This window comes from Anolis sagrei, chromosome 10 (genome assembly GCF_037176765.1).
Source record: "Anolis sagrei isolate rAnoSag1 chromosome 10, rAnoSag1.mat, whole genome shotgun sequence".
NCBI lineage: Eukaryota > Metazoa > Chordata > Lepidosauria > Squamata > Dactyloidae > Anolis > Anolis sagrei.
Window position 1 is genome coordinate 7,539,306 of NC_090030.1, and position 27,440 is coordinate 7,566,745.

Here is a 27,440-nt window from a genome sequence, read left to right on the forward strand (position 1 = left end):
GAGCTCCCTCTGTCAGTGGTTTGAATCTGGGGAGAGTAGGTTGAGCTCCCTCTGTCAGTGGTTCAAATCCGGAGAGAATGGGATGAGCTCCCTCTGTCAGTGGTTTGAATCTGGGAAGAGCAGGCTGAGCTCCCTCTGACAGCGGTTCAAATCCGGAGAGAGTGAGATGAGCTCCCTCTGTCAGTGGTTCGAATCTGGGGAGAGTGAGTTGAGCTCCCTCTGTCAGCAGTCCGAATCCAGGCACAGTGGGTTGAGCTTCCTCTGTCAGCGGTTTGAATCCAGGGAAAGTGGGTTGAGCTCCAGGTCAGTGGTTCACACCAGGGAGAGCGGGTTGAGCTCCCTCTGTCAGTGGTTCAAATCCGGAGAGAATGGGATGAGCTCCCTCTGTCAGTGGTTTGAATCTGGGAAGAGCAGGCTGAGTTCTCTCTGACAGTGGTTCAAATCCGGAGAGAGTGAGATGAGCTCCCTCTGTCAGTGGTTCGAATCTGGGGAGAGCGGGTTGAGCTCCCTCTGTCAGCAGTCCGAATCTGGATAGCTTGGGTTGAACACCTCTGTCAGCAGTTTGAATCCGGTGAGAATGGGTTGTGCTCCCTCTGTCATCAGTTCAAACCTGGGGAGAGTGGGTTGAACTCCCTCTGTCAGTGATTTGAACCTGGAAAGAGTAGGTTGAGCTCCCTCTGTCAGCGGTTCGAATCTAGAAAGAGGTTGAGCTCCCTCTGTCAGCAGTTTAAATCCGAGGAGAGCGGGTTGAGCTCCCTCTTTCAGTGGTTCGAATCTGCAGAGAGCGGGTTGAGCTCCCTCTGTCAGCAGTTCAAATCTGGAGAGTGCGGGTTGAGCTCCCTCTGTCAGTGGTTCAAATCTGGAGAGAGTGGGTTGATCTCCCTCTGTCAGCAGTCCAAATCCAGATAGCGCAGGTTGAGCTTCCTCTGTCAGTGTTTTGAATCCGGGGAGAGTGGGTTGAGCTCAGAGGCAGCCCTAGGTAATTTTCAATGGTAAGCAAACAGTATTTTGGCGCCTCCCCCCCCCCCCCCAACCAGTCATTGATATATATTTTCTGTTTGTCGTGGGAGTTTTGTGTGCCATATTTGGTTCATTTCCATCACTGGTGGAGTTCAGAATGCTCTTTGATTGTATGTGAACTATACATCCCAGTAACTACACTTGCCGCACTTGCTCCCTTGCCTGGCCCACTTTGGGTCTGGAGGCATGCCTGAAGACCCCGGCATGTGCACCAAAAGTCACCTCTTCTCCTGACTTTCTCCTCAGCCATTGGGACCAAGAGAGAGAGAGAGACAGAGACAGAGATGGAGATGCCCACCTTTCCTGAAGGTAGGCGCAAAAAAAAAGGAGGGAACGGAGGTGGGAGATACCTCCAGCCGGAGGGGCTCTCTCTCTCTCTCTTTCTCTCTCTCTTGGTCCCAATGGCTGAAGAGAAAGATAAGAGGCAACTTTTGGTGCGCACGCTGGGGTCTTCAGACATGCCTCTGGACCTGAAGCGAACCAGGTGCGGCGGCTCCGCCCCTTGGCCCACCCACGGATTGGGGAGAGGAGAGGAAGCGGGTGGAGCGCCGGGGGATCGGGAAAGGGAGCCGGTCATGGGGAAGGGATCGAACGTGGAGAATGATTGAGCGCCGGCTCTGCTCGTGCACCCAGTGGACAGGTGGAGCAGGAACGAGAGGGGCGAGGTGAGGCTCAAGGGCCTGGCTCCTTTGGGAAGAGGATCGCCCAGCAGTGAAGCAAGAAAGCCAAGGCTTCCCTCGGACTGCTAGGGCTGTTGTGAGCTGAGGGGGCGCTCCTCAAGTGGCGGTCGAGGGGCATTTACAGAGGCGCCTCTGTGCCCCTGGCAAAAAAAAGTGTTCTGCGACCGCTTACTTCGCGTAATGGACGAGCCGCCCCTGGTTGAGCTCCCTCTGTAAGTTCCAGCTCTCCATGCAGGGACATGAGGGAAGCCTCCCATCAGGATAGTAAAATATCAAACATCCAGGCATCCCCTGGGCAACGTCCTTGCAAACAGCCAATTCTCTCACACCAGAAGCAACTTGGCATTTCTCAAGTTGCTCCTGACACGAAAAAAAATATCTCCACTAGCCAGCTTGATAAAGAAAAACATAGTGGTTCTGATTCAATGTTGCCTGTAACTCCTCTTAAATCAGTGATTATTGTAGAACTGCTTCCTGTCTCAGTTGTACTTTCAGGAAATAAATCTGATGATGACGCCAATAAAATGACCATGAGTGATATAAAAGCACAGGTGTACAAAAATCTGGCAGATAGAAGCTCCAACTCTGAAAAAGGCTTAGATTATCCAGCCTGCCTTTCAACAAAGTCCGGACCATTCCCCAAAGGGCACTTTATTACGTTATTTGTCTCTAGCCTCCCACAACCATGCAATCAATAAAGCAAAATGAGGCAAACAACATGAAACAGCAAGGTAAACCAAACGATATTGAATCTTTTGCAGAAGGGCAGTCCCCGTGCACTGGCATATATTGAGCAAGAGAAAAAACATGCCCGATCAGCCTTAGCGCAGACATTCAACAAGCCAAACAAATCCTGTCCTCTTTTCTGTTTACACTTGGAGACTTCCATGGTTACCAATAGATTCTTAGGATAACTCAAGGAATATTTCACGGTTTAAAATATTATCTAGACCAGTGGTTCTCAACTTTACTCATGCCGCTACCTTTTAATGCAGTTCCTCATGTTGTGGTGACACCCAACCATAACATTATTTTCATTGCTACTTCATAACTGTAATTTTGCTACTATTAGGAATCATCATCATGTTGTTGTTGTTGTTGTTGTTGTTGTTGTTGTTGTTGTTCATTCATTCAGCCATTTTCAACTCTTCGTGACCTCATGGACCAGCTCAGGCCAGAGCTCCCGGTCGACTGTCACTACCTCCAGTTCCTTCAAGGTCAATCCAGTCACTTCAAGAATGCCATCCACCCACCTTGTGTTTTCTGATGGTCCTTGACAACCCCACTGACACCCCCTTGTGACCCCCTTGGGGGTCCCAACCCTCAGGTTGAGAAACACTGTTCCAAATGCAAAGTCTGTCTAGTCTGCCATGGTCAACTTTCTCAATTGGTAGCCCACTTTGAGGGTATAACAAACTTTGGAAGTAAAACCTTTTGCATGTTCATGTAAGAGGTCACTGTATCTTTTATTTTAACCTGCGGAGCGTGTCTCAGCGATCAGAAGCTTGGGAATTATGGAAATATTTGCATGGTAGAAGATTGTTCAAGCATGATAAAACAAAATTAATGAGGGCATCTTAGTAAAAAAAATGCATAAACTTAAATTATATATCTAAATATGACAGATCATCTGACATAACATTTGTTTCCCTTGATGAAGTGACACCTGGTAACTCTGTAGTGATTAACTTGATAGTAACACACATAAATAAAAGAAAATGTAGACACCTCACTATTTATTTAGAATGTTTACCCCTTTGATATACATGCATAATTTGAGTGTCTGTCAAAACGAGAAAACTAAGGAATGAATAGAAAGCCAAGGATGAATAACTCTTGCGCAGAGCAAGGGATAAAAGCCTGGTGTCTCCTTATTAGCGTAGTCCTGGCATCATGGCAGCTGATGAAAATTCAAGGTTTCAATCACTTGATCTGTAAGCTGACAGCACTGAATAAATTACTATTCCACATTATACTTTCAAAAAATGCCCCCTAAAACACAGCAAACCTTTCTGAAGATATGAGAGGGAGAAAAGCGGTGGAGGTAGCTAGAAGAGCAGGAATGGTAAGAGCTTGTGGCACATCCCACCTTGGAGCTAACTCTCAGAGAACATACATTCAATTAACGAACAAACCCCAAGCACCAATTTGCAAGCGAACTAATTGCCACCTGGTGACTTTCCATCTTTATATTCTTAAAGTTATTGTGTGGAAAATCCCTATGTGTTGCACCCCAGGTCTGGAAACCCCTATGACCACAGAACCACACAAGAGTCCAGAGTATAAGCAAAGAGTTTATTATAAAAACACATAAAAATATATGAAAAATCAGGAATAAGGATAGAAGATGTATAATCCAGGAAAGGGTCAGCAATAGGTGATAACCAGGCAGTATTCCAATTTTTTTATGCGAATCCCAATGTAATATAGTCCAGGGATGGCCAGAAAGTCACATGTATAGCGTAAGTCCATGAGTAAAACTTGAACATAGAAAGCTTCCAGGATACTTGAATGAAAAACCAAGACTTGACTTGAAACAAAAAACAGAGAATTCAGTCCTAGCTTCTCCCTTGAATGCTACATTGCTTAAACTAACTCTTAGGAAAACAACTTGCTAATTAATAAGCAGCCATGAAGTCATTTCATTTCCCACGAATTCTCTCCTCAGCTTTCCCACATAGACACTCTGATTGGAGCTCTGATCAGAGCTATGTATTTTCTGCTCTAATTTGTAACCAAAGGCTTTTGTTGACCTCCATAGTTCCACTAACACCTTCCCTGGGAGCCTTCCATATCACTTAGGTCTTCGCCTGATTCCTTATCTAATGTTGATGTGTCTGGCTCCTCTGCCTGTCCTTGAAGCCTTGTACTTTCTGAGTTAGTGTGCCGTCGCGCCTGGGGGCTATAGCTCTTAGTGAAAGAGGCATGGACGTGACATCTTTCCCCCAGGGGATTGCTTCTTGCCCTCCTTTAGGAAACTGTAGATAACTCAAAATAAGTTTTATTGTTCACAAAGAGTTATCTCTTTCAGGCAATAAGCTGGAAGTATCAAAGGGGTAAAGGAAAATGTACATTATAGTCTCTGGTTGTCTTGGGTCCAAGGGGTTTGCAGCTGAGAAGCTTTTCCAGGTCCCTCTTTCTCAATGGCTGTAAATGTCAGAGCAATCCACAACCCCAGTCCAAATGGCCTATGTTTGAAGACACAGGGTCTTCCTCTGGTGCCAAAAATAACTGGTTTGAAGGCACTTGAGACTTCCCAACGTCGTTCAGGTTGGTCTGAACATGAAGCATAACTCTCAAGGGTAAAAACCTCAGGATTGGTGCTGAGAGGTAACTTAATCAGGGGCTTTTAGAGCCAAGTCTCTTACCGCTATCTGGTAGAAAATCTGATGGTGGAATAAAAAAAGGGAAGTACTCCCCTCCTCCAGGAAGAGATGGAGCCAAACAATTGAGCTGAGAAAGCAATTCAACTGGCGCAAACAACATTGACAATATAAATAACCAATCAATCCAACTATACATAAGCAGGGTAAAAAGGCAGGATTAAGCATGATACAACAGGTTCTTGTGGGGTTTTTTTCGGGCTATAGAGCCATGTTCTAGAGGCATTTCTCCTGACGTTTCGCCGGCATCTATGGCAAGCATCCTCAGAGGTGTGAGGTCTAGGTTCTTGTGGGTTTTTTCGGGCTATAGAGCCATGTTCTAGAGGCATTTCTCCTGACGTTTCGCCTGCATCTATGGCAAGCATCCTCAGAGGTTGTGAGGTCTGTTGGAAGTAGGAAAAATGGGTTTATATATCTGTGGAATGGCTGGGGTGGGGCAAGGAGCTCTTCCCTGCTGCAGTTAGGTGTGAATGTTTGGCTGATCACCTTCATTAGCATTTGAAGGCCTGCCTGAGCCTGGGAAAATCTGTTGCTGGGAGGTGTTAATCTGTGCCTGGTTTTTTCCTCTCTGTTGTTTAGCTGTTATAATTTTAGAGTTTTTTAATACTGGTAGCCAGATTTTGTTCATTTTCATGGTCTCTTCCTTTCTGTTGAAATTGTCCACATGCTTGTGGATTTCAATGGCTTCTCTGTGTAGTCTGACATGGTGGTTGTTGGTGTGGTCCAGCATTTCTGTGTTCTCAAATGAGACATGAGAGAAGCCTCCCATAAGAATGGAAAAAACATCAAAACATCTGGGCATCCCTTGGGCAACGTCCTTGCAGACGGCCAATTCTCTCACACCAGAAGTGGCCAGGGGGGCTTTTGCACAGTTAAAGCTTGTGCGCCAGCTGCGCCCGTACCTTCGGAAGTCTGACTTGGCCACGGTGGTCCACGTTCTGGTTACATCCCGTATAGACTACTGTAACACTTTCTACGTGGGGTTGCCTATGAAGACTTCCCGGAAGCTGCAACTAGTCCAACACTCGGCAGCCAGGCTACTAACAGGAGCGGGGTACAGGGAGCGCACAACTCCTCTGTTGTGCCAGCTCCACTGGCTGCCAATTAGCTTCTGACCACAATTCAAAGTGCTGGTTTTAACCTACAAAACCCTATACAGTTCTGGCCCAGTTTACCTATCTGAATGTATCCCCCCCCCCCCCCATGAGCCATCAAGGCTGTTAAGATCTTCTGGAGGGGCCCTGCTCTCAGTCCCACCACCCTTGCAATCGCTTCTGGTGGGAACGAGAGACAGGGCCTTTTCTGTGGTGGCCCGCTGGCTATGGAACTCTCTCCCGATTGAGATCAGATCTGCCCCCTCCCTCCTGACCTTCAGGAAGCTTGTGAAATCCTGGCTATGGAACGAGGCATTCCCAGAATAATGGCGGAGACTGAAAATTGACTAAAGTTATCGACCACATATGCGGACTGAGTTGGACATGATTTTATCTTGACAAATCATTTTTTTATGTATTTTAGTCTGTATGTATTTTAATTTATTGTTGATTTACGAGGTTTTAGATTGTATTGTTAGCATTGAATCCTTGCTGTTAGCTGGTCTGCGTTCCTCTACGGAGGTAGAGAAGATCGGGATACAAAAGTTTTAAATAATAATAATAATAATAATAATAATAATAATAATAATGTAACTTGCAGTTTCTCAAGTTGCTCCTGACACGGGGAAAAAAAGTAGTTTATCCTATCAGACACAGGCAGTGACATTATTCACTCTTGCTTTCTCTCCCATTAAAATTGTGTGATTTAAAAAATAAATTCTGATAAAAACCAATCTGAAATGGAATTCTTGCCGGTACTGAACCGATACCTGATTCACACCAAGCATATGGTTGCATGCCTATAATACCAAATCAGACAACGCCATGAAGTATAAAAGGGTGTACCAAAGTGAACATAACCATGCTTCCTTGCCTGCAGGAATTCCTTCATTCCCATTTCAAACAACAAAAAACAGCAGAAAGCAACAGAGATGGCATACAAGGAGGTTGGTTGGAGCTAATTTCTCTCCCCCGTTCGTTTCCTTCTTCACTATTCTTTTGTCTAATTGAGCCCTCGGGGAAAATATCTCCTCTTTCTACATTGAATGCTACTTGGATAGGAAGAGAAGGAATGACTTTTTTGAAAAATGCCTGAGTTGGCTTTTACGCATTACAAAAGCTGGTAGGAATAGACACTCTCTGTGTTGGATATTAATCTAAGACAGAGAATAATATGGGCATCTTTAGAGAGTCTTCCCTTTTCTGAAGCAGACCTTTAAGACCCTCAAGCATTCATGGCTGAACCTGGGTCAGAACATCTTTGCTGGGATGTCTGAAGCTCAGTTGCAGAAAGATGCTTTACCAAGGCAGGTGTTTAGTAAACATCTCACTGCATCCCCAATTGTCTCTATTATAAGTTGAGATACTTTCTAAAGTTTTGATCCAGCCACTCAACATGGGAGGATAATTAGCCCTGAAAAAGACAGGGCTAAGTCTTTCATCCACTTTTTTTAGGTTACACTGACAGAATGCAGCATAAAAGGGAGACGTAATGCAGTAGCACTCTGGGAGAAAAGAGAATTTTACCATCACAGACCTAGTAACCATGAAGGAATCATTCCAGCCCTGTATATACACACCAAATCATAGTAACCTTGAGCTTATTTCAGCCACTTGGTTACTTGCATTAGTACAGCATCAGCAAGAGCAATGGATACAATCACTTAGGACCTTATCACTTTCAGTTGCCCAATGCAGTGGGATTCATCAGGCAGCATGGTGAATCTGACGGGCAGTGGGGGAATCCATCATCCCACAGCACCCGCAGGGCAAAGCATAGCTGCCCAGCTTCCCCCTGGACTCATGTCATTGTAGGCACGAAAAGTATGGGAAGCCTCCTGTGTTCTCATTGCTCCTTTGTACAAAAAACACAATATTTTCTGTTGGTCTTGGAGGTTCTGTGTGGAAAGTTTGGCCCGATTCTATCATTGGTGGGGTTCAGAATGCTCTTGGATTGCAGGTAAACTATTGTTATCATTTCGTATCAAAAGCATTGCATAAATTAGTATAAAACTGATAAAAATAGAAGGTACGCAGACCGCTAAATATCTTGACCAAAAATGGGCAACGGCACGGAAAGAGCCTCCTCGAAGACTGAGTAAATACAGTCGGGCATCCCCCGAGCAACGTTTCTCGTAAATGGTTAATCTTTGCAAATCCAAAAGCATTGCTTTTAAACACTTGAAGGTGAATTATAAATCCCAGCAACTAAAACTCCCAAATGTCAAGGTCTATTTTCCCCAAACTCCACCAGTGTTCACATTTGGGCATATTGAGTATCCATGCCAAGTTTGGTCCAGATCCATCATTGTTTGTGTGCAGGTACAGCTGTACCAGGAGCTCTAATTTTGTTTGCTTTGCATTGAATGTTTGTTGTAGTCCTAAGTTTCAGGGACTTTGCAGATAGGTGGCTTCTTTTTGCTGCAATGATAGGGCAAGCCACCTGTCAATTATAGTTAGGTTCCCTTGTCCTGCCCCCTTTTTGGTTTTTTGGAGGGAATATGAGCCAATTTGGGTTCAGTCCACACAGAGAAGCTTTCCATGCAGGACATAATACCAAGAGCTCCTGTAGAAAGCTTCGTCTTCTACAGCTTGGCCGGGGTTATATAGCCCACAGCTTGGCCGAGGATTTTACAGCCTTACAGCTCCTTTGCTGAAGGACTTCAGCCAGCCATCACCGGAAGCCTGAATTCTTTTCCCCTGGAAGTCTACAAAGCTCTGCTTGGTAAGGGTCGCTCGCGGAAGCCAGAAGAAGTTGGTACCAGGTGTAGGGGTTCCATGCCAACAGAGGCAAAGACAGACTGCCTAGATGAGAAGTTAAGGATTTCCCCATTAGTTACAGTTAAGAAGATAGTACCTGTTCCCAGTGAACAAGACTGCAAGAGCCAATAGACTGTTAAGAAAGCTTGAAAGTACCTGTTTGTTTTCATCAATAAAGAACTTTGTTGGACTTACTTTAAGCAATCTAAAGACTCTGTTTGGGGGAATCCAAGGGCCTTTAATCTGAGACAGCCCCGGTGTCCCATTGGGCACACAGAATTTATGTCCTGTCTACAGTCTTATGCACAGGCCCAGCGTGCGACAGCACAGTTTGGATCCGCAGTGCTCTCTGGATGTAGGTAAACTACAACTCCAAAATTCAAAGTCAATGCCCTCCAAATGTCAAGGTCCGTTTTTCCCAAACTCCACCAGTGTTCACATTTGGACATATTGAGCATTTGTGCCAAGTTTGGTCCAGATCCACTATTGTTTGGGTCCACAGTGCTCTCTGGATGTAGGTGAACTACAACTCCAAAATTCAAGATCAATGCCCTCCAAATATCAAATGTCTATTTTCCCCAAACTCCACCAGTGTTCACATTTGGGCATATTGAGTATTTGTGCCAAGTTTGGTCCAGATCCATCATTGTTTTTTCACACTCCTTCCTTACCCCACAGGAAAGACTGCAATACAGAGCTGAGTTTTAACAAACAAAAAAGGTTATTTTCCATGCAGAGGAAATATTAAAATATATTTTAGGTATTTTTTTTACACCGAAGCTTCAAAAACAGGACACACCTTAGATCTCATGGTGTCTTAGATTCAGTGAAATAAGTTACTTTATCAGGCTTCGGGCACATTGGCAGAAAGAGACCCATTCTGTTGGCAATTGGAGCATGGTTGAACGATAGTTTCGTAAAGTTTGAGGAGAAGAGTCGGCCTAGTAAAGTTATGTACTTAGTTAAAAGTAAGCAGATGCAAGATTCCCACCTATATTTCAATGTCAGTGTTACGTCTCCAAACAATTAAGAAAAGGAATTGAAGAAAATGTATCTGAAATCAATTTGTTTTTCTCATATTTTGCAAGTTCTGAAAATATCAGCAAGCCAGTAATTAGGTCGTTGAGCTTACAGGAAACAGAGGAAGCCTTTCATCAGAGCCGTTTAGAAGTTAAATGATGTATAAATTCCAGACAACAAAACCAAATAAATAAATATTGGTAATCTAGTGTTTTTCTTTATTGTTTTGAGATTGCCTTGACCCGGTCTGTCATGCTTCATTTGCAGCCTCTGAATTAAGCATTAGGTGATAAGATTCCATGACCCGAGGAGCAACTAATTGCTTCCTTTTTTCCCCCATTGCTGCTTTGAAGAATACGACTTTGAAATGGGTGCAAAATAAATTAATCTGGGAGCTTCTTGTGTGCAGCTTGGAAAGAAACAAAATTTTAAAAAATTACTGCTGTGGCATTCAGTGCATTTTTCAAGAGCTACAAGGGTGCATCATTTCCTGGAACATGATCTACAGCAATCATTTTAAAGCTGCAGAATGAATTAAATTGGCTGTCATATAGAACTGTATGTCTAATAAGAAGAAACCCTAGCTGGCCAAAAGCCAGTTTAAGCTTCTGTACTTGAACATTTATATAAAACTGTCTTGTTCAGTAGCTCTCATTTTGGAACTTGAAACCGTGTCAGATGTGTCAATCTTTTCCTCCATTTTAAGACTTGGTGTGGAAATTATAATGTCGAAGAGCAGGAAAAGTTCCCAATTTCAGGCAGCGTCAGTCCTTCTCTGAGGCTGGATGTACACTGCCAAATAATGCAGTTCAAATAATGCAGTGCAGACCCCTAACATAGAATCATAGAATTATAGAATCATAGAATCATAGTGTTGGAAGAGAACTCATGGGCCATCCAGTCCAACCCCCTGCAAAGAAGCAGGAAAATTGCATTCAAAGCACCCCCAACAGATGGCCATCCAGCCTCTGTTTCAAAGCATTCAAAGAAGGAGCCTCCACCACACTCCGGGGCAGAGAGTTCCACTGCTGAACAGCTCTCACAGTCAGGAAGTTCTTCCTCATGTTCAGATGGAACCTCCTTTCTTGTAGTTTGAAGCCATTGTTCCGCGTCCTCCATGGAAGCAAGTGGACAATTTCAACAGAAAGGAAGAAACCATAGAAACCTAGAGTTGGAAGAGACCTCTTCGGCCATCCAGTCCAACCCCCTGCCAAGAAGCAGGAAAATTGCATTCAAAGCACCCCCGACAGATGGCCATCCAGCATCTGCTTAAAAGCCTCCAAAGAAGGAGCCTCCACCACACTCTGGGGCAGAGAGTTCCACTGCTGAACAGCTCTCACAGTCAGGAAGTTCTTCCTCATGTTCAGGTAGAATCTTCTTTCTTGTAGTTTGAAGCCATTGTTCCACATCCTACTCTTCAGGGCAGCAGAAAACAAACTTGTTCCCTCCTCCCTATGACTTCCTCTCACATATTTATACATGGCTGTCATATCTCCTCTCAGTCTTCTCTTCTGCAGGCCAAACATGCCTAGCTCTTTAAGCCGCTCCTCATGGGCAGGGCCGTAGTGAGAACATTTTTTGGGGAGGGTTGAAAATTGGGGGGGGGTTGAAAATTTCAGGGGGTGTGTGTTGAAACCTGCCTCCTAGCTCACGCTGAAGCAAAGAGCACGGGGGGGGGGGAGGGCAGAGCATCCTTCAATAGCCTGCATCTCCGCCCCTGCCAACCACCTCCACCAAGTCTGGCCTCCTTAATGAGAGCATTCAACCCCCCCCCCCCCCAACTTGGTTGCTTCGCTACGTCGGCTATTGCTGCAAGTAATGACAGTGTGAATAAATGGTCAATATTTGCTTGAGATAGTGCTTGCAGTTCTGGAGGGACTCTTAATTTTTTGCGTCTCATAGACTTAGCATGGGGATTTGGTTAACCAGTTAAAATTCATGAGTAAACCAGGTTTTTTTTAACCTGAAAAATTTCAGGAGGGGAGGTTGAATTAATATAACTCACATATAAACAATAACACAGAGAATTTAAAACAATTGTGTTATAAAACAAAGTATAGATCGTTGATGTTGCAATCCCAGGTGACAGCAGGATTGAAGAGAAACAACTGGAAAAGCTGACACGATATGAGGATTTAAAAATAGAACTGCAAAGACTCCGGCACAAACCAGTAAAGGTGGTCCCAGTGGTGATTGGCACACTGGGTGCAGTGCCTAAAGACCTTGACCTGCACTTAAACACAATCAGCGCTGACAAAATTACCATTTGCCAGCTGCAGAAGGCCACCTTACTGGGATCTGCACGTATTATTCGCCGATACATTGCACAATGCTAGTCACTTGGGAAGTGTCCAACGTGTGATCCAATGCAACAGCCAGTAGAGTGTCTGCTATGGACTCATCCTGTTGTGTTTCAAATAATAATAATAATAATAATAATAATAATAATAATGTAATCATAATAGTTAAGTAGAGTAAAATAATAAATGTAATAAAAATAATAAATAACGTTGATCCGAGTATAAGCCGAGGGGGAATTTTTTCAGCCTAAAAAAAAAGAGCTGAAAAAGTCAGCTTATACTCGAATATATACAGTGACCTGGGATAAACAGAAAATCTGGGATGAGATCTTGGAATAAAAGGCCTGTCTGGAAGGGTCCTCAGTGTGTTCCCCTCCCCAGCTCTTTGATGATTTTCAATAAACACCTGCTTCAATGTTTTTATTTCTTTTTTCCATTTCTTTTCACCTAAATACTCCCAATTGGTCAAGTCCGATCACTCACATGGATTTCTATACAAGTAAATTTGTCTTTGATCTATAAGCTACTCGCCTTCTTTTTCCATCCCATCTCTTCATTTGGAATAGTTTATATCCTTCATTCATTATACTCCAATCCACCAGATCTTCATTATATCCGTAAAGTCGTATTGAGCTTCCTGAACTAGGCTTTCAAGCTCATCTTGTTGCTTTCCCAATCTCTGTGCATTAGTGCATAGATCTACAGTCTTGTTTTTTCACCAGCAGGTTTAACTTTAGCTCATCTTCTATTTTAGATATAATTGAGGGCCAGTTTTACAACATATATATATATATATATATATATATATATATATATATATATCTGCATGCAATAAATAACTAATATTATTTCCTTGAAGGAGAGTTTCTTGGTTATGCTATTGCAACTTCTCCATCACTTTCTTACAGTGTATAGCTGGAACAGAAAAGTACTATCCTTTTCCTGACTTCAAAAGAAGGATGAATATCATCTGGATTTATGTGTAACATTATGTTGAATGCATCATCTGTGGAATTGTGCTCCTGAATATAACTGTAAAAGGCTTTTGAAGGAAAGAAGATAAAAGACCAAATCGAATTTTGATCAGCTGCTCCTAACTTCTTTTGAATCCCCTGTGTTCATATTACTTCATCATGCAGGCACTTAATGATCTAACCTTAATTGTTACCGTATAAAATGAGGGTCCAGAGGACAATAAATAAGGCAATTCAATAGTACACACCACTGCAAATCTTTACATACACATGGGAAAGGGGGAAATGGGCCGGTTTGAAACACAATTGGACAAATCTAATTTTAAATACTGATACTTTTAAAAACACATAAATAATATAGCACAAATGGAAAATGCAATGTCACACTGTTCTCAATGTACTGGGAGAAAAGATCCTTCGCCATGAAGCTCAAACGCATATTACGAGAAACTAAAACAAAGAGCCCTCAATCCTAAATACTTTTACTATAGAGAAAATATCTGTGCTTCTTTCAGTGATTCTATTAATGCAAACGAAGACTGCACTTGCCTTCTTTGTTGTAGTATCAGTATTTTCTGCACAGGCAATAGAAATTTGTGTATATAAATTGATATTTTTGCATTGAAATACTTTTTTCTTTGCAGAAAATTGTGTTTTCTGTGCAAAATAAACCATGTGTGGATTGGAGAATGAGTCTAATATTGAAAGGTTCTTCTCCTCAGGGTTCCTCAGTATATTTTTCCAAGAAGATTATTTTGTAAATATTTTTTAAATACTCTTTCCATTCCTAAGGAAGGTTTAATTCCTAATTCAGTGGATGGGATGACAGGGAATCTTACTTGGGCATAAGTTGCTTTTTCATAGTTCTTGCCTGTGGTCCTCCAAACCATGTCTGGAAAGAGTCTCAGTACTAGATGAACTCAGCAGTTGGTGGTAAAAAAAAGAACCAGTGTCCCTCCAAATACCCACATCTCAGAACTTTTGTGTTGAAACCGAGACTGTGAACTGTGTAAAGAATCCTAAGTGACAGTGATACTCTACTTAGGGAGACAAAAAGGGAATTGCAAAGATACAGAATGGGGGACGATGCTTGGCTCAACAGCAGTATGTGTGAAAAAGATCTTGGAGTCCTCATGGACAGGAAGGTGAACATGAGCCAGGAATGCGATGTGACAGCTTGAAAAGTCAATGGGATTTTGGCCTGCATCAATAGGAGTCTAGTGTCTAGATCAGTGGTTCTCAACCTGGGGTCCCCAGATGTTTTTGGCTTTCAACTCCCAGAAATCCTAACAGCTGGTAAACTGGCTGGGGTTTCTGGGAGTTGTAGGCCAAAAACTTCTGGGGTCCCCAGGTTGAGAACCACTGGTCTAGATCCAGGAAAGTCATGCTCCCCATGCTCTATTCTGCCTTGGTTAGATCACACCTGGAATATTGTGTCCAGTTCTGGGCATTACAATTGAAGGGAGATGTTGAATGTGTCCAGAAGAGGGTGACTAAAATGAGCAAGGGTCTGGAGAACAAGCCCTATGAGGAGTGCCTTAAAGAGCTGGGCATGTTTATCCTGCAGAAGAGAAGGCTGAAAGGAGATAAAGTGAGGGTCAAGTGTAGGCACTTTTTTTTCATCTATGGTGGACATGCAAGAAGGCGAATAAATTTTGGAAGAAAATGCATGATGCAACACAGAAGATACTAGAAATAAATATGGAATTTAAACCAGAGTATTTCCTCCTAGGAATTATAGATTTTAAAGTCGAAAAGAATAAGGACATCCTACTATTCCACATGGCAACTACAGCAAGGATAACATTTGGGGGAAAATGGAAGAGTAAAGGCATACCTAATTAGAGGAATGGTCACTTCAGTTATTAGACATTATGAATATGGACAGCCTAACCTATTATCTGAGAAATCAACAGAGGACCAGGTCAAGAAGACTAGATTGGGCCCCAATTAGAGACTTCCTCGACATAGGACACTCAAAAGATCAAGTGGAAGAAACCAAGAACAACCGGGAGGAGACGTCAGGATGAACACAAACACGTTGGAGACATCAAAAAGCAATTCAAATCTGCCCTACTCGCATCTCATCTTTCCCTCTCCCTATTTCCTCTTCCCCTATTTCCTACCCCCTTTTTCTTTTTTCTCTCCTCCCTCTCATCTCCCCCGCTTTCCTACAGTCTTGCAACCAATTTTATTTAAACGAAATTCTATCATCACAAATGGTTTACCCCAAATACCCCTTAATAGACCTCACTACCTCTGAGGATGCTTTCTGTCAAGACCCAGGCGGACCAGCGAGGCAACACAGCCTCGTTTCCTCCTACTACCACTAGTAGATACATGAGGCACACGCTGAGTCACAACACTTGCCATAGATGCAGGCGAAACATCAGGAGAAATGCCTCTAGAACATGGCTCTATGGCCCGAAAAAACCCACAAGAACCTAGTGATTCCAGCCATGAAAGCCTTGGACAATACATTACCCCTTAATAATTTTTTTTAAAGAAAGGAGTGGCTTAAAGAGCTGTGCATGTTTAGCCTGCAGAATAGAAGACTGAGAGGAGACATGATGAGGACCATGTATAAATACGTGAGGGGAAGTCATAGGGAGGATGGAGCAAGCTTGTTTTCTGCTTCCCTGGAGACTAGACGTGGAACATTGGCGTCAAACTACAGGAAAGGAGATTCCACCTAAACATGGACTTCCTAACTGTGAGAGCTGTTCAGCAGTGGAACTCTCTGCCTCAGAGTGTGGTGGAGGCTCCTTCTTTGGAGGCTTTTAAACAGAGGCTGGATGGCCATCTGTTGGGGGGTGCTTTGAATGCAATTTTCCTGCTTCTTGGCAGAATGGGGTTGGACTGGATGTCCCATGAGGTCTCTTCCAACTCTAGAATTCTCTGATTCTAGAAACTGACTGTGATCTTATTGAGAAAAAGGCAGAGTAATATGTTCTAAATTGTAAATTAGTTTCACTGTCTTCCATAATTTTGGCTACTAAAAGAGGGAAATTGAATCTATGCATTCACTTAACCCTGGAGATGCAACCCACAAACCAGGCAACACTTAGCTTTGTATCTTTTATGAGCAATTTGAAATTCATCATATGTCAACGTGAAATCTCACATGCACATTAAATGTTAAAAGCTACTTTTAAGTCAAATTGTGGCACCTAGTTAGCATACAATAACTGCCTTTCAGAAGCTGAATTAAATATTTGTGACACTTTAAATTTTTTTTGGATATCTTCTCCCTTTTCTTTTTATTTGTTATTTTATTTCAATTCGGAGGCTCTTTTCTCATGTTGAGAACTGTGAAAGATGATAGTTTAATTGGTAGATGTTGTTACGGGAAAGTGATTATTAACACATCAAACATGCTATAGCTTTTGGCATGAAAGAGAATTACAATGATCTCGAGGTGATCCTTGTGGCTTCTTCTCATAAATCATTGAAATCTACCTTTGATCAGTTTCACAAACAATGAAAGGTGTAGTGAAGCCCACCTTCCAACCGTGTGTGACATCTGCAGAGGTTTCAAGACATAGAAAACTGCTCAAAGAGATTTGGGAAGAGTGAGGAAGAATGGATCAGGCCTCCTGCTTTTTGTTAAGTAAGAGGAACCCACATTTAATAAGTTAAGGTTGTTAATGGTATTTCTTTTAAACAAAGGAGTCCCTGGTGATGCAGTGGGCTAAACTGCTGAGCTGCTGAAATTGCTGACCATAAAGTCACAGGTTCAAATCTGGTGAGCGGGTGAGCTCCCACTGTTAGCCCCAGCTTCTGCCAACATAGCAGTTCGAAAACATGCAAATGTGAGTAGATCAATAGGTACTGCTCAGGCAGGAAGGTAAAGGCACTCCATGCAGTCATGCCGGCCACATGACCTTGGAGGTGTCTACGGACAATGCCAGCTCTGGCTTAGAAATGGAGGTGAGCACCACACCCCAGAGTTGGACACGAGTGGACTTAACGTCAGGGGGAAACCTTTACCTTTAAACAAATGAAATATGAAAGCTATTGTATTGTCCAAGGCTTTCATGGCTGGAATCACTAGGTTCTTGTAGGTTTTTTCAGGCTATAGGGCCATGTTCTAGAGGCATTTCTCCTGATGTTTCGCCTGCATCTATGGCAAGCATCCTCACTAACCTCACTACCTCTGAGGATGCTTGCCATAGATGCAGGCGAAACGTGAGGAGAAATGCCTCTAGAACATGGCCCTATAGCCCGAAAAAACCCACAAGAACCTAATGAAAGCTATTGTTTTTACTGCTTAGGTGTACTGGAGACTCATTCAAAGAAGAGTATCTTGGAAATATTTAAAAATTTAAATGAAAATGACAATGTTAATCTTTTAAGAGATTTTTTTACCAGATTTCATTCTTTTCATTTCCTCCTTTCTTGGGATTTTTGTTTTGCCTTTGTGGATGGATACTTTGATTATCAATGTTTATGCCATATCTAGATCAACACATAGCTCTGAATTTTTTTGAAATTATTGAGTACTAGCCATCCCCTGCCACGCATTGCTGTGGCCCAGTCTGTGTATATACGTTTTGTGTGTATAAATATATGTGTATATGTGTGTGTGTGTATTTGTGTATATGTGGTTTTGTGCATGTGTTGTAATGGGGTTTTTCTTTTGCTTTTTAAGCCCCTTCTGCTGTGTTTTTCAGTGTTTTTATGAGTGATGGCCACTCGTTGATCTGTTAGGTGTATTGTATCCAAATTTGGTGTCAATTTGCCAGTGGTTTTTGAGTTATATTAATCACACAAATGAACGTTGCATTTTTATTTATATAGACTAGCCGTTTCCTGTCACACGTTGTGACCCAGTCTGTGTATATATGTTTTGTGTGTGTATATATATGTGCGTATATGTGTGTGTATATATTTGTGTATATGTGGTTTTTCGCATGCGTTGTAATGGGTTTTGTTTTTTTGCTTTTCAGTCCCTTCTGCTGTGTTTTTCAGTATTTTTATGAGTAACTAGTGGTCCCCTGCCACGCATTGCTGTGGCCCAGTCTGTTGATCTGGATAATAAAGCAATGAGAAAGTGTTGGTTTCTAAGATATGTAATTTCTTTCTGTTTGTGGGTAAACAGTATTTCTTGCTGTTTCTTTGGCAGTGTTGATGTAGAGATTGTCTGGTTTGCCTACTCTGGAACATACAACATATAATTGTCCTTCTTTAGGGATCCCTGTCAAATCTTTGATAGTGCATCCGTCTTATACATATGTGTGTGTGTGATAATGGCTGGGTGGCTCTTTGTCAGGAGGGCTTTATGTTTCTTGCCCTGGTGAAGGGAGTTGGACCGGATGCCCTTAAGGCAGCATTTCTCAACCTGGGGTTCGGGACCTCTGGAGAGGGTTGTGAGGGGGCATCAGAAGGGCCGCCAAAGACCACCAGAAAACACAGTATTTTCTGTTGATCATGAAGGTTCTGTGTGGGAAGTTTGCCCCAATTCTGTCGTTGGAGGGGTTCAGAATGCTCCTTGATTGTAGGTGAAGTATAAATCCCAGTAACTACAACTCCCTAATGTCAAGGTCTATTCCCCCCGAACTCCATCTGTGTTTATATTTGGGCATATTGAGTATTCGTGCCAAGTTTGGTCCAGATCCATCATTGTTTGAGTCTACAGTGCTCTCTAGGTGTAGGTGAACTACAACTCCAAAACTCAAGGTCAATGCCCACCAAACCCTTCTAGTGTTTTCTGTTGGTCAGAGGAGTCCTGTGTGCCAAGTTTGGTTCAATTCCATCGTTGGTGGAGTTCAGAATGCTCTTTGATTATAGGTGAATTATAAATCCCAGCAACTACAACTCCCAAATGACAAAATCATAAATTTTTGAGTGATGGTCACTCCTTGTGTAGTGAGACGTTTTGTTGCCAAATTTGGTGCAATTTCATTCATTGGTTCTTTTGTTTTTAAGGTACTCATTACGCACAGAGTATTTTTATATATATAGATGGTCACTCGTTGTCCTGAGAGGTGTCTTGTGTCCAAATTTGGTGTCAATTCATCCAGTGGTTTTTGAGTTATGTTAATCCCACAAACAAACATTACATTTTTATGTATATAGATTAAATTTTCTATGAACTCATAAATCTGATAGAACAACATCAATGCTTGAAGACTTCTGTTTATGTACAAGTGGTATTCTTTGTAGACCCTGGGATTTATAATGTTTATAAGGAAGTTAGGTAAAGCTGAAATATTATTTGAAGCTTAAAATATATACACAGCCAACAAGGAAAAGATCACATGCCCTTTCTTTTTATTGACTTGATGCATTTCTGCCGTTGGATATATTCATCTGTTTGTTGGGAACACTGCTAGAACGCTGTGGTTTTCTTCCCTCTTTTCCAGTCACAGCGCCGGGTTACATTTCACCTGCCAGATGGTTCTCAGGAAAGTTGCAGTGACAGCGGCGTAGGAGACCACGAACCCAGCAGCACTGCAAGCACGTCACATCCTTTGCCCCTTGGTTTTCCGCAAGAAGAGTACTACGAACAGACATCGCCCAACAGCCGGACAGAAGGAGATGGCAACTCAGATCCAGAATCAAGTACGTTTGCTGTAGCTTGCCATAGTTACTTTAGAACAGGGCTTCTTGAGCCTTTTCCACTCGTGACCCATTTAAGTAATTTTTCTCAGGATCCCAGGTAGATAGATATATAAAATGGTTATAAAAATCAAACATTTACTGATAATAAGTCAGCATTTACAGAGCTTGATAAACAGGCTGATTTTCCTTTTTATTGGAGTGTAGTTGTGTTTTCTGCAGACTCGGCTGAAAGCAATACAGTGTTCCCTCACTTATCGCGGGTGTTACGTTCTAGGACCACCCGCGATAAGTGAAAATCCGTGAAGTAGGGATGATATATGCCTCAGTGCGTGTGAGGCAAAGGACCACCCCCTCCAATTATTATTAATATTTATTTATTTACTATACTTGTAAACTGCCTTTCTCAGCCTTATCGGCAACTCAAGACAGTTTCCAACAATTCAGTACACATTACAACAAAATACAAATGAAACATTAAAACAGTATAAAACCACAACAGAAGCAATAAAAACAATAAAAACCAACATCTTTATCAGCAGCGTCTCCTAGTTGTCCAAATTGCATTGTCGAGTGATTCCATTTCCTATGTCAGTTACTCTGCATTTGTAAATGCTTGCTCATATAACTATGTCTTAACTTGTCTCCAAAACGTTAAGAGTGAGGGAGCCGATCTAATCTTCTTAGGGAGGGCGTTCTATAGCCAAAGGGCCACCACAGAGAAGGCCCTGTCTCTCGTCCCCACCAAACATACTTGTGATGAGGGTGGAATCAAGAGCTTGGCCTCTCCGGATGATCTTAAAGTCCTAGATGATTCATAAGGGGAGATGCGTTCGGACAGGTAAATTGGGCCAGAACTGTTTAGTGGCTCCACCCACTCTTCTCTCCCTTTCCCCCTTCTCTCTCACTCACTCAATCCCTTTGGCTTCTCTTTCCTCTCCTCTTTTTCCTTCCCTCCCTTCTTCCCCCCTCCCCTTGCTGGAGCCACCCTTCTCCCTCCCTCCTTGCTTCTTCATTGGCTTGGGGCTCTCACCTGGTCACCTGAGGAAGAAGCTCCAGTGGAAGCTGCCTTGGTGGCCCTCTCCACACTTCTCGCCGGCACCACTTCAGCTAGGTTCTGGGAATGTTGGGGCACTTTGCCAGCCACACACACACCTCTCTCCCAGCCCACCACCTCCACCAGCCAGGGTGATGCTTCCGGCTTCCAGAAAACATGTAAACATCACTTCCTGTGCAGCTACGTCACTACCAAGGGGTTCCTGGGTTCCCCCCTCCCCAGGGCAGCATGAGAGTCATTCTTCCGCTCTGTCCAACTGAATCATAGAATCATGGAATCAAAGAGTTGGAAGAGACTTCTAGGGCCATTCAGTCCAACCCCCTGCCAAAAAGCAGGAATATTGCATTCAAATCATCTCTGACAGATGGCCATCCAGCCTCTGTTTAAAAGCTTCCAAAGAAGAAGCCTCTACCACACTCCGGGGCAGAGAGTTCCACTGCTGAATGGCTCTCACAGTCAGGAATTTCTTCCTCATGTTCAGATGGAATCTCCTCTCTTGTAGTTTGAAGCCATTGTTCCATTGCGTCCTAGTCTCCAAGGAAGCAGAAAACAAGCTTGCTCCCTCCTCCCTGTGGCTTCCTCTCACGTATTTATACATGGCTATCATATCCCCTCTCAGCCTTCTCTTCTTCAGGCTAAACATGCCCATGAAGTCTGTGGCAGCATCTACGTTGGAGAAACAACACACTTTGATAACAGGTATACAGTGTTCCCTCACTACTTGTATATTTTAAATTCATATTTTTTGAAAAACCACAAAACAGTGAGTCCACGAAGTAGTGAGGAAACACTGTACATACTGTGGCTAAGGGATTTGTGTAAATGGCTAAAACAGTCACTAGGTGGCATTCAGAAACGTTTTACTGTTGCAAAGTATTTTGTGACCCAAACATCAAGCTCAGGAGACCTCGTTTGGGGTCTTGATCCACAGTGCTTTAGAAGATGCGTATTATGTACATTCATTGTTTCCATACTCATGAGAACTTAAGCTGATAGAAATTAGATTCCTTTTGCAGTCACTGAAAGCAGAACAGGTCATCTGTCTGCCTGAAAAGTTTTCTTGTAAATGTAACGTATTGGTCTTATCTGTTTGATTAGTCTTTATTTTGAAATTCAGATAAAAATAGCGACTTCCAAATGATTGTACTTAGCGTATAGTAACATTACTTTTGGACCATGACAAAGAAGACACAACAATCCTGTCGTATTCAAGGATACAAGCAGCAATTGTGAAAAAATATTTACATAAATGTGGGATTTATTTTCATAGCAAAAAAATGTATCATGTTCCAACTGTTACTTCTGAGGGTAATGAAAACAAACATTTGTTTATGCAAATGATAAACGAGTAATGTTACTTTTAGATAATGATAACATGTAGCACTAAAATGTTTGGTGATGTTTTGAGGGTTTTTTAAAAAAAATCAGGTCATTTTCTTACATTTTCATTAAAAGCATGGGAAAATAATTATGCAATGAGCAATTCAATGCACTTTTTTTAAAAAAAAAATCCTATTACACTTTCCAAAATGCAGTACTTCTGGTTGTTGTGCAATGTGTTATATAATATACTAGGGCTGGGCGGTTTCGTTTCGTTAATTTGTAATTCGTTAAAAATTCGTTATTTTTTTTGATAACGAAGCGATAAAGAACCATTCTGGAGCAACTTAAAAACGAAACGAATTTTTCAATTCGTTTCGTAAATGCTTCGTATTTCGTTATGTATTCGTTTCGTTATTGGTTTGAGGTCGTTTCGTTATTATTTCCACATGTCTGGGGCAAGTTTTATAGTTGTTTTTTGTTTAATTAGTGAAAAAAAAATATAATATCACACCAACAGTCAACAACAGAGAGAGAGGGAAGCTTCAGAAGTTTTTTTAGCATATTGCGCGATCGCAGCCGCCATTAACGAATCGATTCGTTATTGTTTCATTAATGTTTTGTAATTTTTTTACCATTTACGAAATTTCGTAAATATCGAACTTTTTTTAAGGAAAATTTTGGAATTCTTTTAAATATCGAAACGCAAAAGACCCCAAAAAACGAATCGATTTTAGAAACAAATTTTTCCGTTGTTACCCAGGCCTATAATATACTATTATTTGAAAAGGTAATTTCCCAACCTCTGCTCATAACAGAGTCCTTTTTTCTTTTTCTTTTTTTGCAATTCAATGGTATGTTTTTAAAATGAGGATGTGTACATCAACATTATGCTTTCTTTTCTTTTTTTTATCATAATAATTTTTTATTTATTGTAGCTTTAACATATTCGGTATTTAAACATTCTTATACTTATCACTTTCCATTGACAATTGTACAGAACATGTATGTCTTGATACCTATAATATTTCATTCTCCTGCTTCATTACATCCAATCACCCAGTGCTAACCCTTCACCCCCGACCAGCCAATTACAATACTTATTTCCAAAAATCAGTTGTTTCTATTACAGGTTTGGTACCCTTACCTTCTATATATACATATTCTATCAATTTCCCCCAGATCTTCCCAAAATCATCTTTTTTTGATAATCCTCTTTTAACCTTAATGTTTCCTGTCAGTTTATCATTTATTGCGATGTCCCAGATCTCCCTATACCACTCTTCCAATTGGCACTCCCCTCCTTCTTTCCATTTTTTAGCTATTAATAATCTTGCTGCTGTTACCAGATTGGCTATTAATTCTTTTAGTTCTTTTGGTATTTTAACATTGTCAATAAATGACAGCAGTGCTATCTCCTGCATTACTTCTGCTTTAACTTCAGATTGTGTGTCATTGTTGAGCAGGATACACATTTACACATTTTGCATTTTGGTTGTGCAACTATCAGTCTCAATATTTCAACACAGCCAGCAAAGAAGAAAATGCATTTGAGAAAGGAGACATGGGGAAATGTGTTGGACCTGATATTCTTGGCCAAGTTGGTCTTCCAACAAATAGCAGAATAGTTGAAATCTCCTAATACTACTACATCTCTCCTATCCAAATGTGTGGTTCTTTATTCCAGGAAGGCATCATCCAAGTCTTCAGCTTGGCTTGTGTGCCACGTTTGGTTCAGTTCCATCATTGGTGGAGTTCTTTGCTCTTTGATTGTAGATGAACTATAAATCCCAGCAACTACAACTCCCAAATGACAAACTCAATTTTTTTGAGTAATGGTCACTCCTTGAGTTTGTCGGTGTCTTGTGTCAAAATTTGATGTTAATTCATCCAGTGGTTTTTGAGTTACGTTAATCCCACAAACGAACATTACATTTTTATTGATATAGATATTTTTGTGATTTTTTTCCCAGTAGTTTTTGGCTTTACTGCACATCCACCACATGTGGAAATATGAACCTTCTATTTCCCTGCATTTCCAGCATTTTGTGTTTGTATTTTTGTAATACTTTCCAATTTTTTGTGGTGTCAGATGCCATCTATATGCCATTTTTATCCAATTTTCTTTTAAATCTATCGCACTCGTATATTTTAGTTTCTTGTTCCATATTTCCTCCTATTCTTCTTTTCTTATATATTTTTTTCTTCTTTGATTTTTATTCCTGGTGGCATAATGGGTTAAACCCTTGTTCTAGCAGGACTGAAGACCAACAGGTCAGAGGTTTGAATCCAGGGAGAGTGTGGATGAGCTCCCTCTGTCAGCTCCAGCTTCCAATGTGGGGACATGAGAGAAGCCTCACACAAGGATAGTAAAACATCAAAACATTCGGGCAATGTCCTCTGGGCAACATCTTTGCAGACGGCCAATTTTCTCATACCAGAAGCGACTTGCAGTTTCTCATGTCGCTCCTGACATGAAAAAAAATCACCCAGAAATGCTCAACGTGGCCTCCAGAGAAATGGAGAAGTGTGAAAGTTGCAGAATAATTGCACTTCAGCTTGTTTGAGACATTCAGTTTAAATCAATTAATACTAAAAGGCAAAGCAACACATTTGAGTCCTTTTTATGTTATTATAACTTTTAGAAGGAGCATCTTGTGGTTTAATTTCTAGCACTTAAAGCTCATTTTGACAGGACCATGAACTGCTGATTGTGAACTGACCGTTTTTTATCCCCAGGCCAAAGTCAAGTGCACACCATTTCTAGATTCTCTCGCAATAATTATAATTATAGACAGAGTTCTTAATAGCATAACACAGACAGTTATTTCCATCGGAGTTTCAATGCCCTGGACAAGACTAGAGCAAGTCAAGTCAGCGTTATCAAAATTAGTTTGAATTATGGCATGGAAAGCTGCTGATCAAAAATAAAACAGGCCAAAATCCCATTGCTTGGTGATCATTTTAGATATTATTAGTATCTGTGTTGTAATTTTGAATTTATAGGTAGTACGTCATGGTTATTGTCCTATCACCAACTTTTGTGTCGAGTTTTGGGTTTGGGAATTGAAGACATGTACCTGGTTTCGGTTAGAATCAAAGAGTTGGAAGAGATCTGGTGGGCCATCCAGACCAACCCTATTCTGCCAAGATGCAGGACAATCGTGTTCAAAGCACCCCCAACACATGGCCATCCAGCCTCTGCTTAAATCTTCCAAAGAAGGAGCCTCCACCACACTCTGGCACAGAGAGTTCCACTGCTGAACAGCTCTCACAGTTAGGAAGGTGTTAGGAACATTAGGAAGTTCTTCCTAATGTTCAGGAATCTCCTTTCCTGTCGTTTGAAGCCATTGCTCTGCATCCTAGTCTCCAGGGCAGCAGAAAACAAGCTTGCTCCCTCCTCCCTATGACTTCCTCTCACATAATTATTGTGCCATCACACTCAGACACTATGAAGTTAAAACTAAGATGTGCTTCTCTCTTTATCTGGGTGAACCGCGGGTGCCTTTCTTAGAAGCTCCAGATTCTCAGCAATTGAGGCCAGTCCAGAATTGAACATTAACAGAACATTTATTTTACAAAGTCCTTGACAGACTTGGCACAGCTTGATGAAGTTACAAACAGTCAATTTGGGAAACCATATAGATGTTCTTTCTTTCCTTTTTTCCTTCAGTTACTGAGTTAACTTATCCCCAATGGTAGAAAAAATCCTGGGATCATTTACCCTAACCCTGAGCTGTTATCTTTCAGAAAGAGCAGGTCTTATTTATTTATTTATTTATTTATTTATTTATTTACAGTTCTTATATTCCGCCCTTCTCACCCCGCAGGGGACTCAGGGCGGATTACAGTAAACACATATATGGCAAACATTCAATGCCAGTTTGACAAACAACATTTAACAGACAAAGGCTATTTAACTTTTTTTCTGGCCGCCAGGGGATCTGCTGCTTTTCATTGTCCATCAACGACACCGATGAAGTTCTTCCGCATTCCACATTCCCCGGAGTCTTCTTTCTTTATGGCCTCATAAATTAGTTAAATTTAGCCTCCCACACAAGGTGGTGCCTTATTTTCCTACTTGACAGATGCAACTGTCTTTCGGGTTGCAAAGGTCGACAACGGGCTACACAATGGCTGGACACCCACTCCAGCCCGGGCTGGCTTCGAACTCATGACCTATCTAAGCTCAAGATTAGTTTTGGAGATGAAGTAATTGAGCCTTTCTCAATGGCAGAGAAATCCGGAGATATTCCCTGTCCCAGCACTGAGCTACTGTCCTTTAGAAAGAGCACGTCTTTCTCTATCTGAGCTCAACGACAGTTTCCAAGGCGAGAGGGTAACCTCAACCCCAATCTCAATCGTACTCACAATGGCTTGTCCGAGCTGCCTAGCTGGCCACCAGCACATCTGAGGCTTTTTCTATACTAAAGAAAGCAGGAGGGCTTTCCAAAATGGAGGTCTCATCCCCATGTCTCCTCTCAACCTTCTCTTTTTCAGGCTAAACATGTCAAGCTCTTTAAGCTGCTCTTCATAGGGCTTGTTCTCCAGACCCTGGATCATTTTAGTCATCCTCCTCTGATGGTGGATAAAAATATATAAAGGTCCCTGAATGTCAGATATTTAACATCAACTTGGTGTGTCTAAACAAGTTATGCAAGTACAGATAACTTGACAAGAAAAGTTCTAGAGACTATATACCATAAAGAATATTTAACCTGTGCACAAAAACAAAACAATTATTTTTATTTTATTGATCAGCCAATTGGCCTTATCAAAACAGACAACATAAACACAGCATACAGTATAAATCTAGTCCGAGTCAAAATGTAAATATACAAGTAAACCTGTAATCAAATGTACCTTAATCTTAGGCGCATACGTCAGATGTCCTCATCTCCTTTCCACTGTATACCAATCTGTTCAATATACTCTAATCTCCTTTTAGGAATTTAGATGCTTTAAAAAGATAAAGGGCAACTTTTGTTGTATCCCAGTTTGTTTTATTACAAATAAAAGGCCATCACTGTTGTCGAAGGCTCTCATGGCCAAAATCACTGGGTTGCTGTAAGTTTTCCAGGCTGCATGGCCATGTTCCAGAAGCATTCTCTCCTGATGTTTCACCCACATCTCTGGCAGGCATCCTCAGAGGTTGTGAGGTCTGTTGGAAACTAGGAAAATGCAGTTTATATATCTGTGGAATAATGTCCAGGGTGGGAGAAAGAACTCTTGTCTGTTGGAGGGAGGTGTGAATATTGCAATTTGCCACCT

The 27,440-nt window shown here is 41.8% G+C and overlaps 1 protein-coding gene across 2 annotated transcripts in view; it reads left to right on the top strand.

Moving 5' to 3' along the window:
- PCDH11X (protocadherin 11 X-linked) overlaps window positions 1-27,440 on the top strand; it is a 621,910-nt gene that overhangs the window by 514,337 nt on the left and 80,133 nt on the right. For both annotated transcript variants that reach the window (XM_060756393.2, XM_060756394.2), the window contains one exon: window positions 19,597-19,795. In XM_060756393.2, the coding sequence (XP_060612376.2) occupies window positions 19,597-19,795 (199 nt within the window). The remainder of the gene's footprint in view (window positions 1-19,596; window positions 19,796-27,440) is intronic.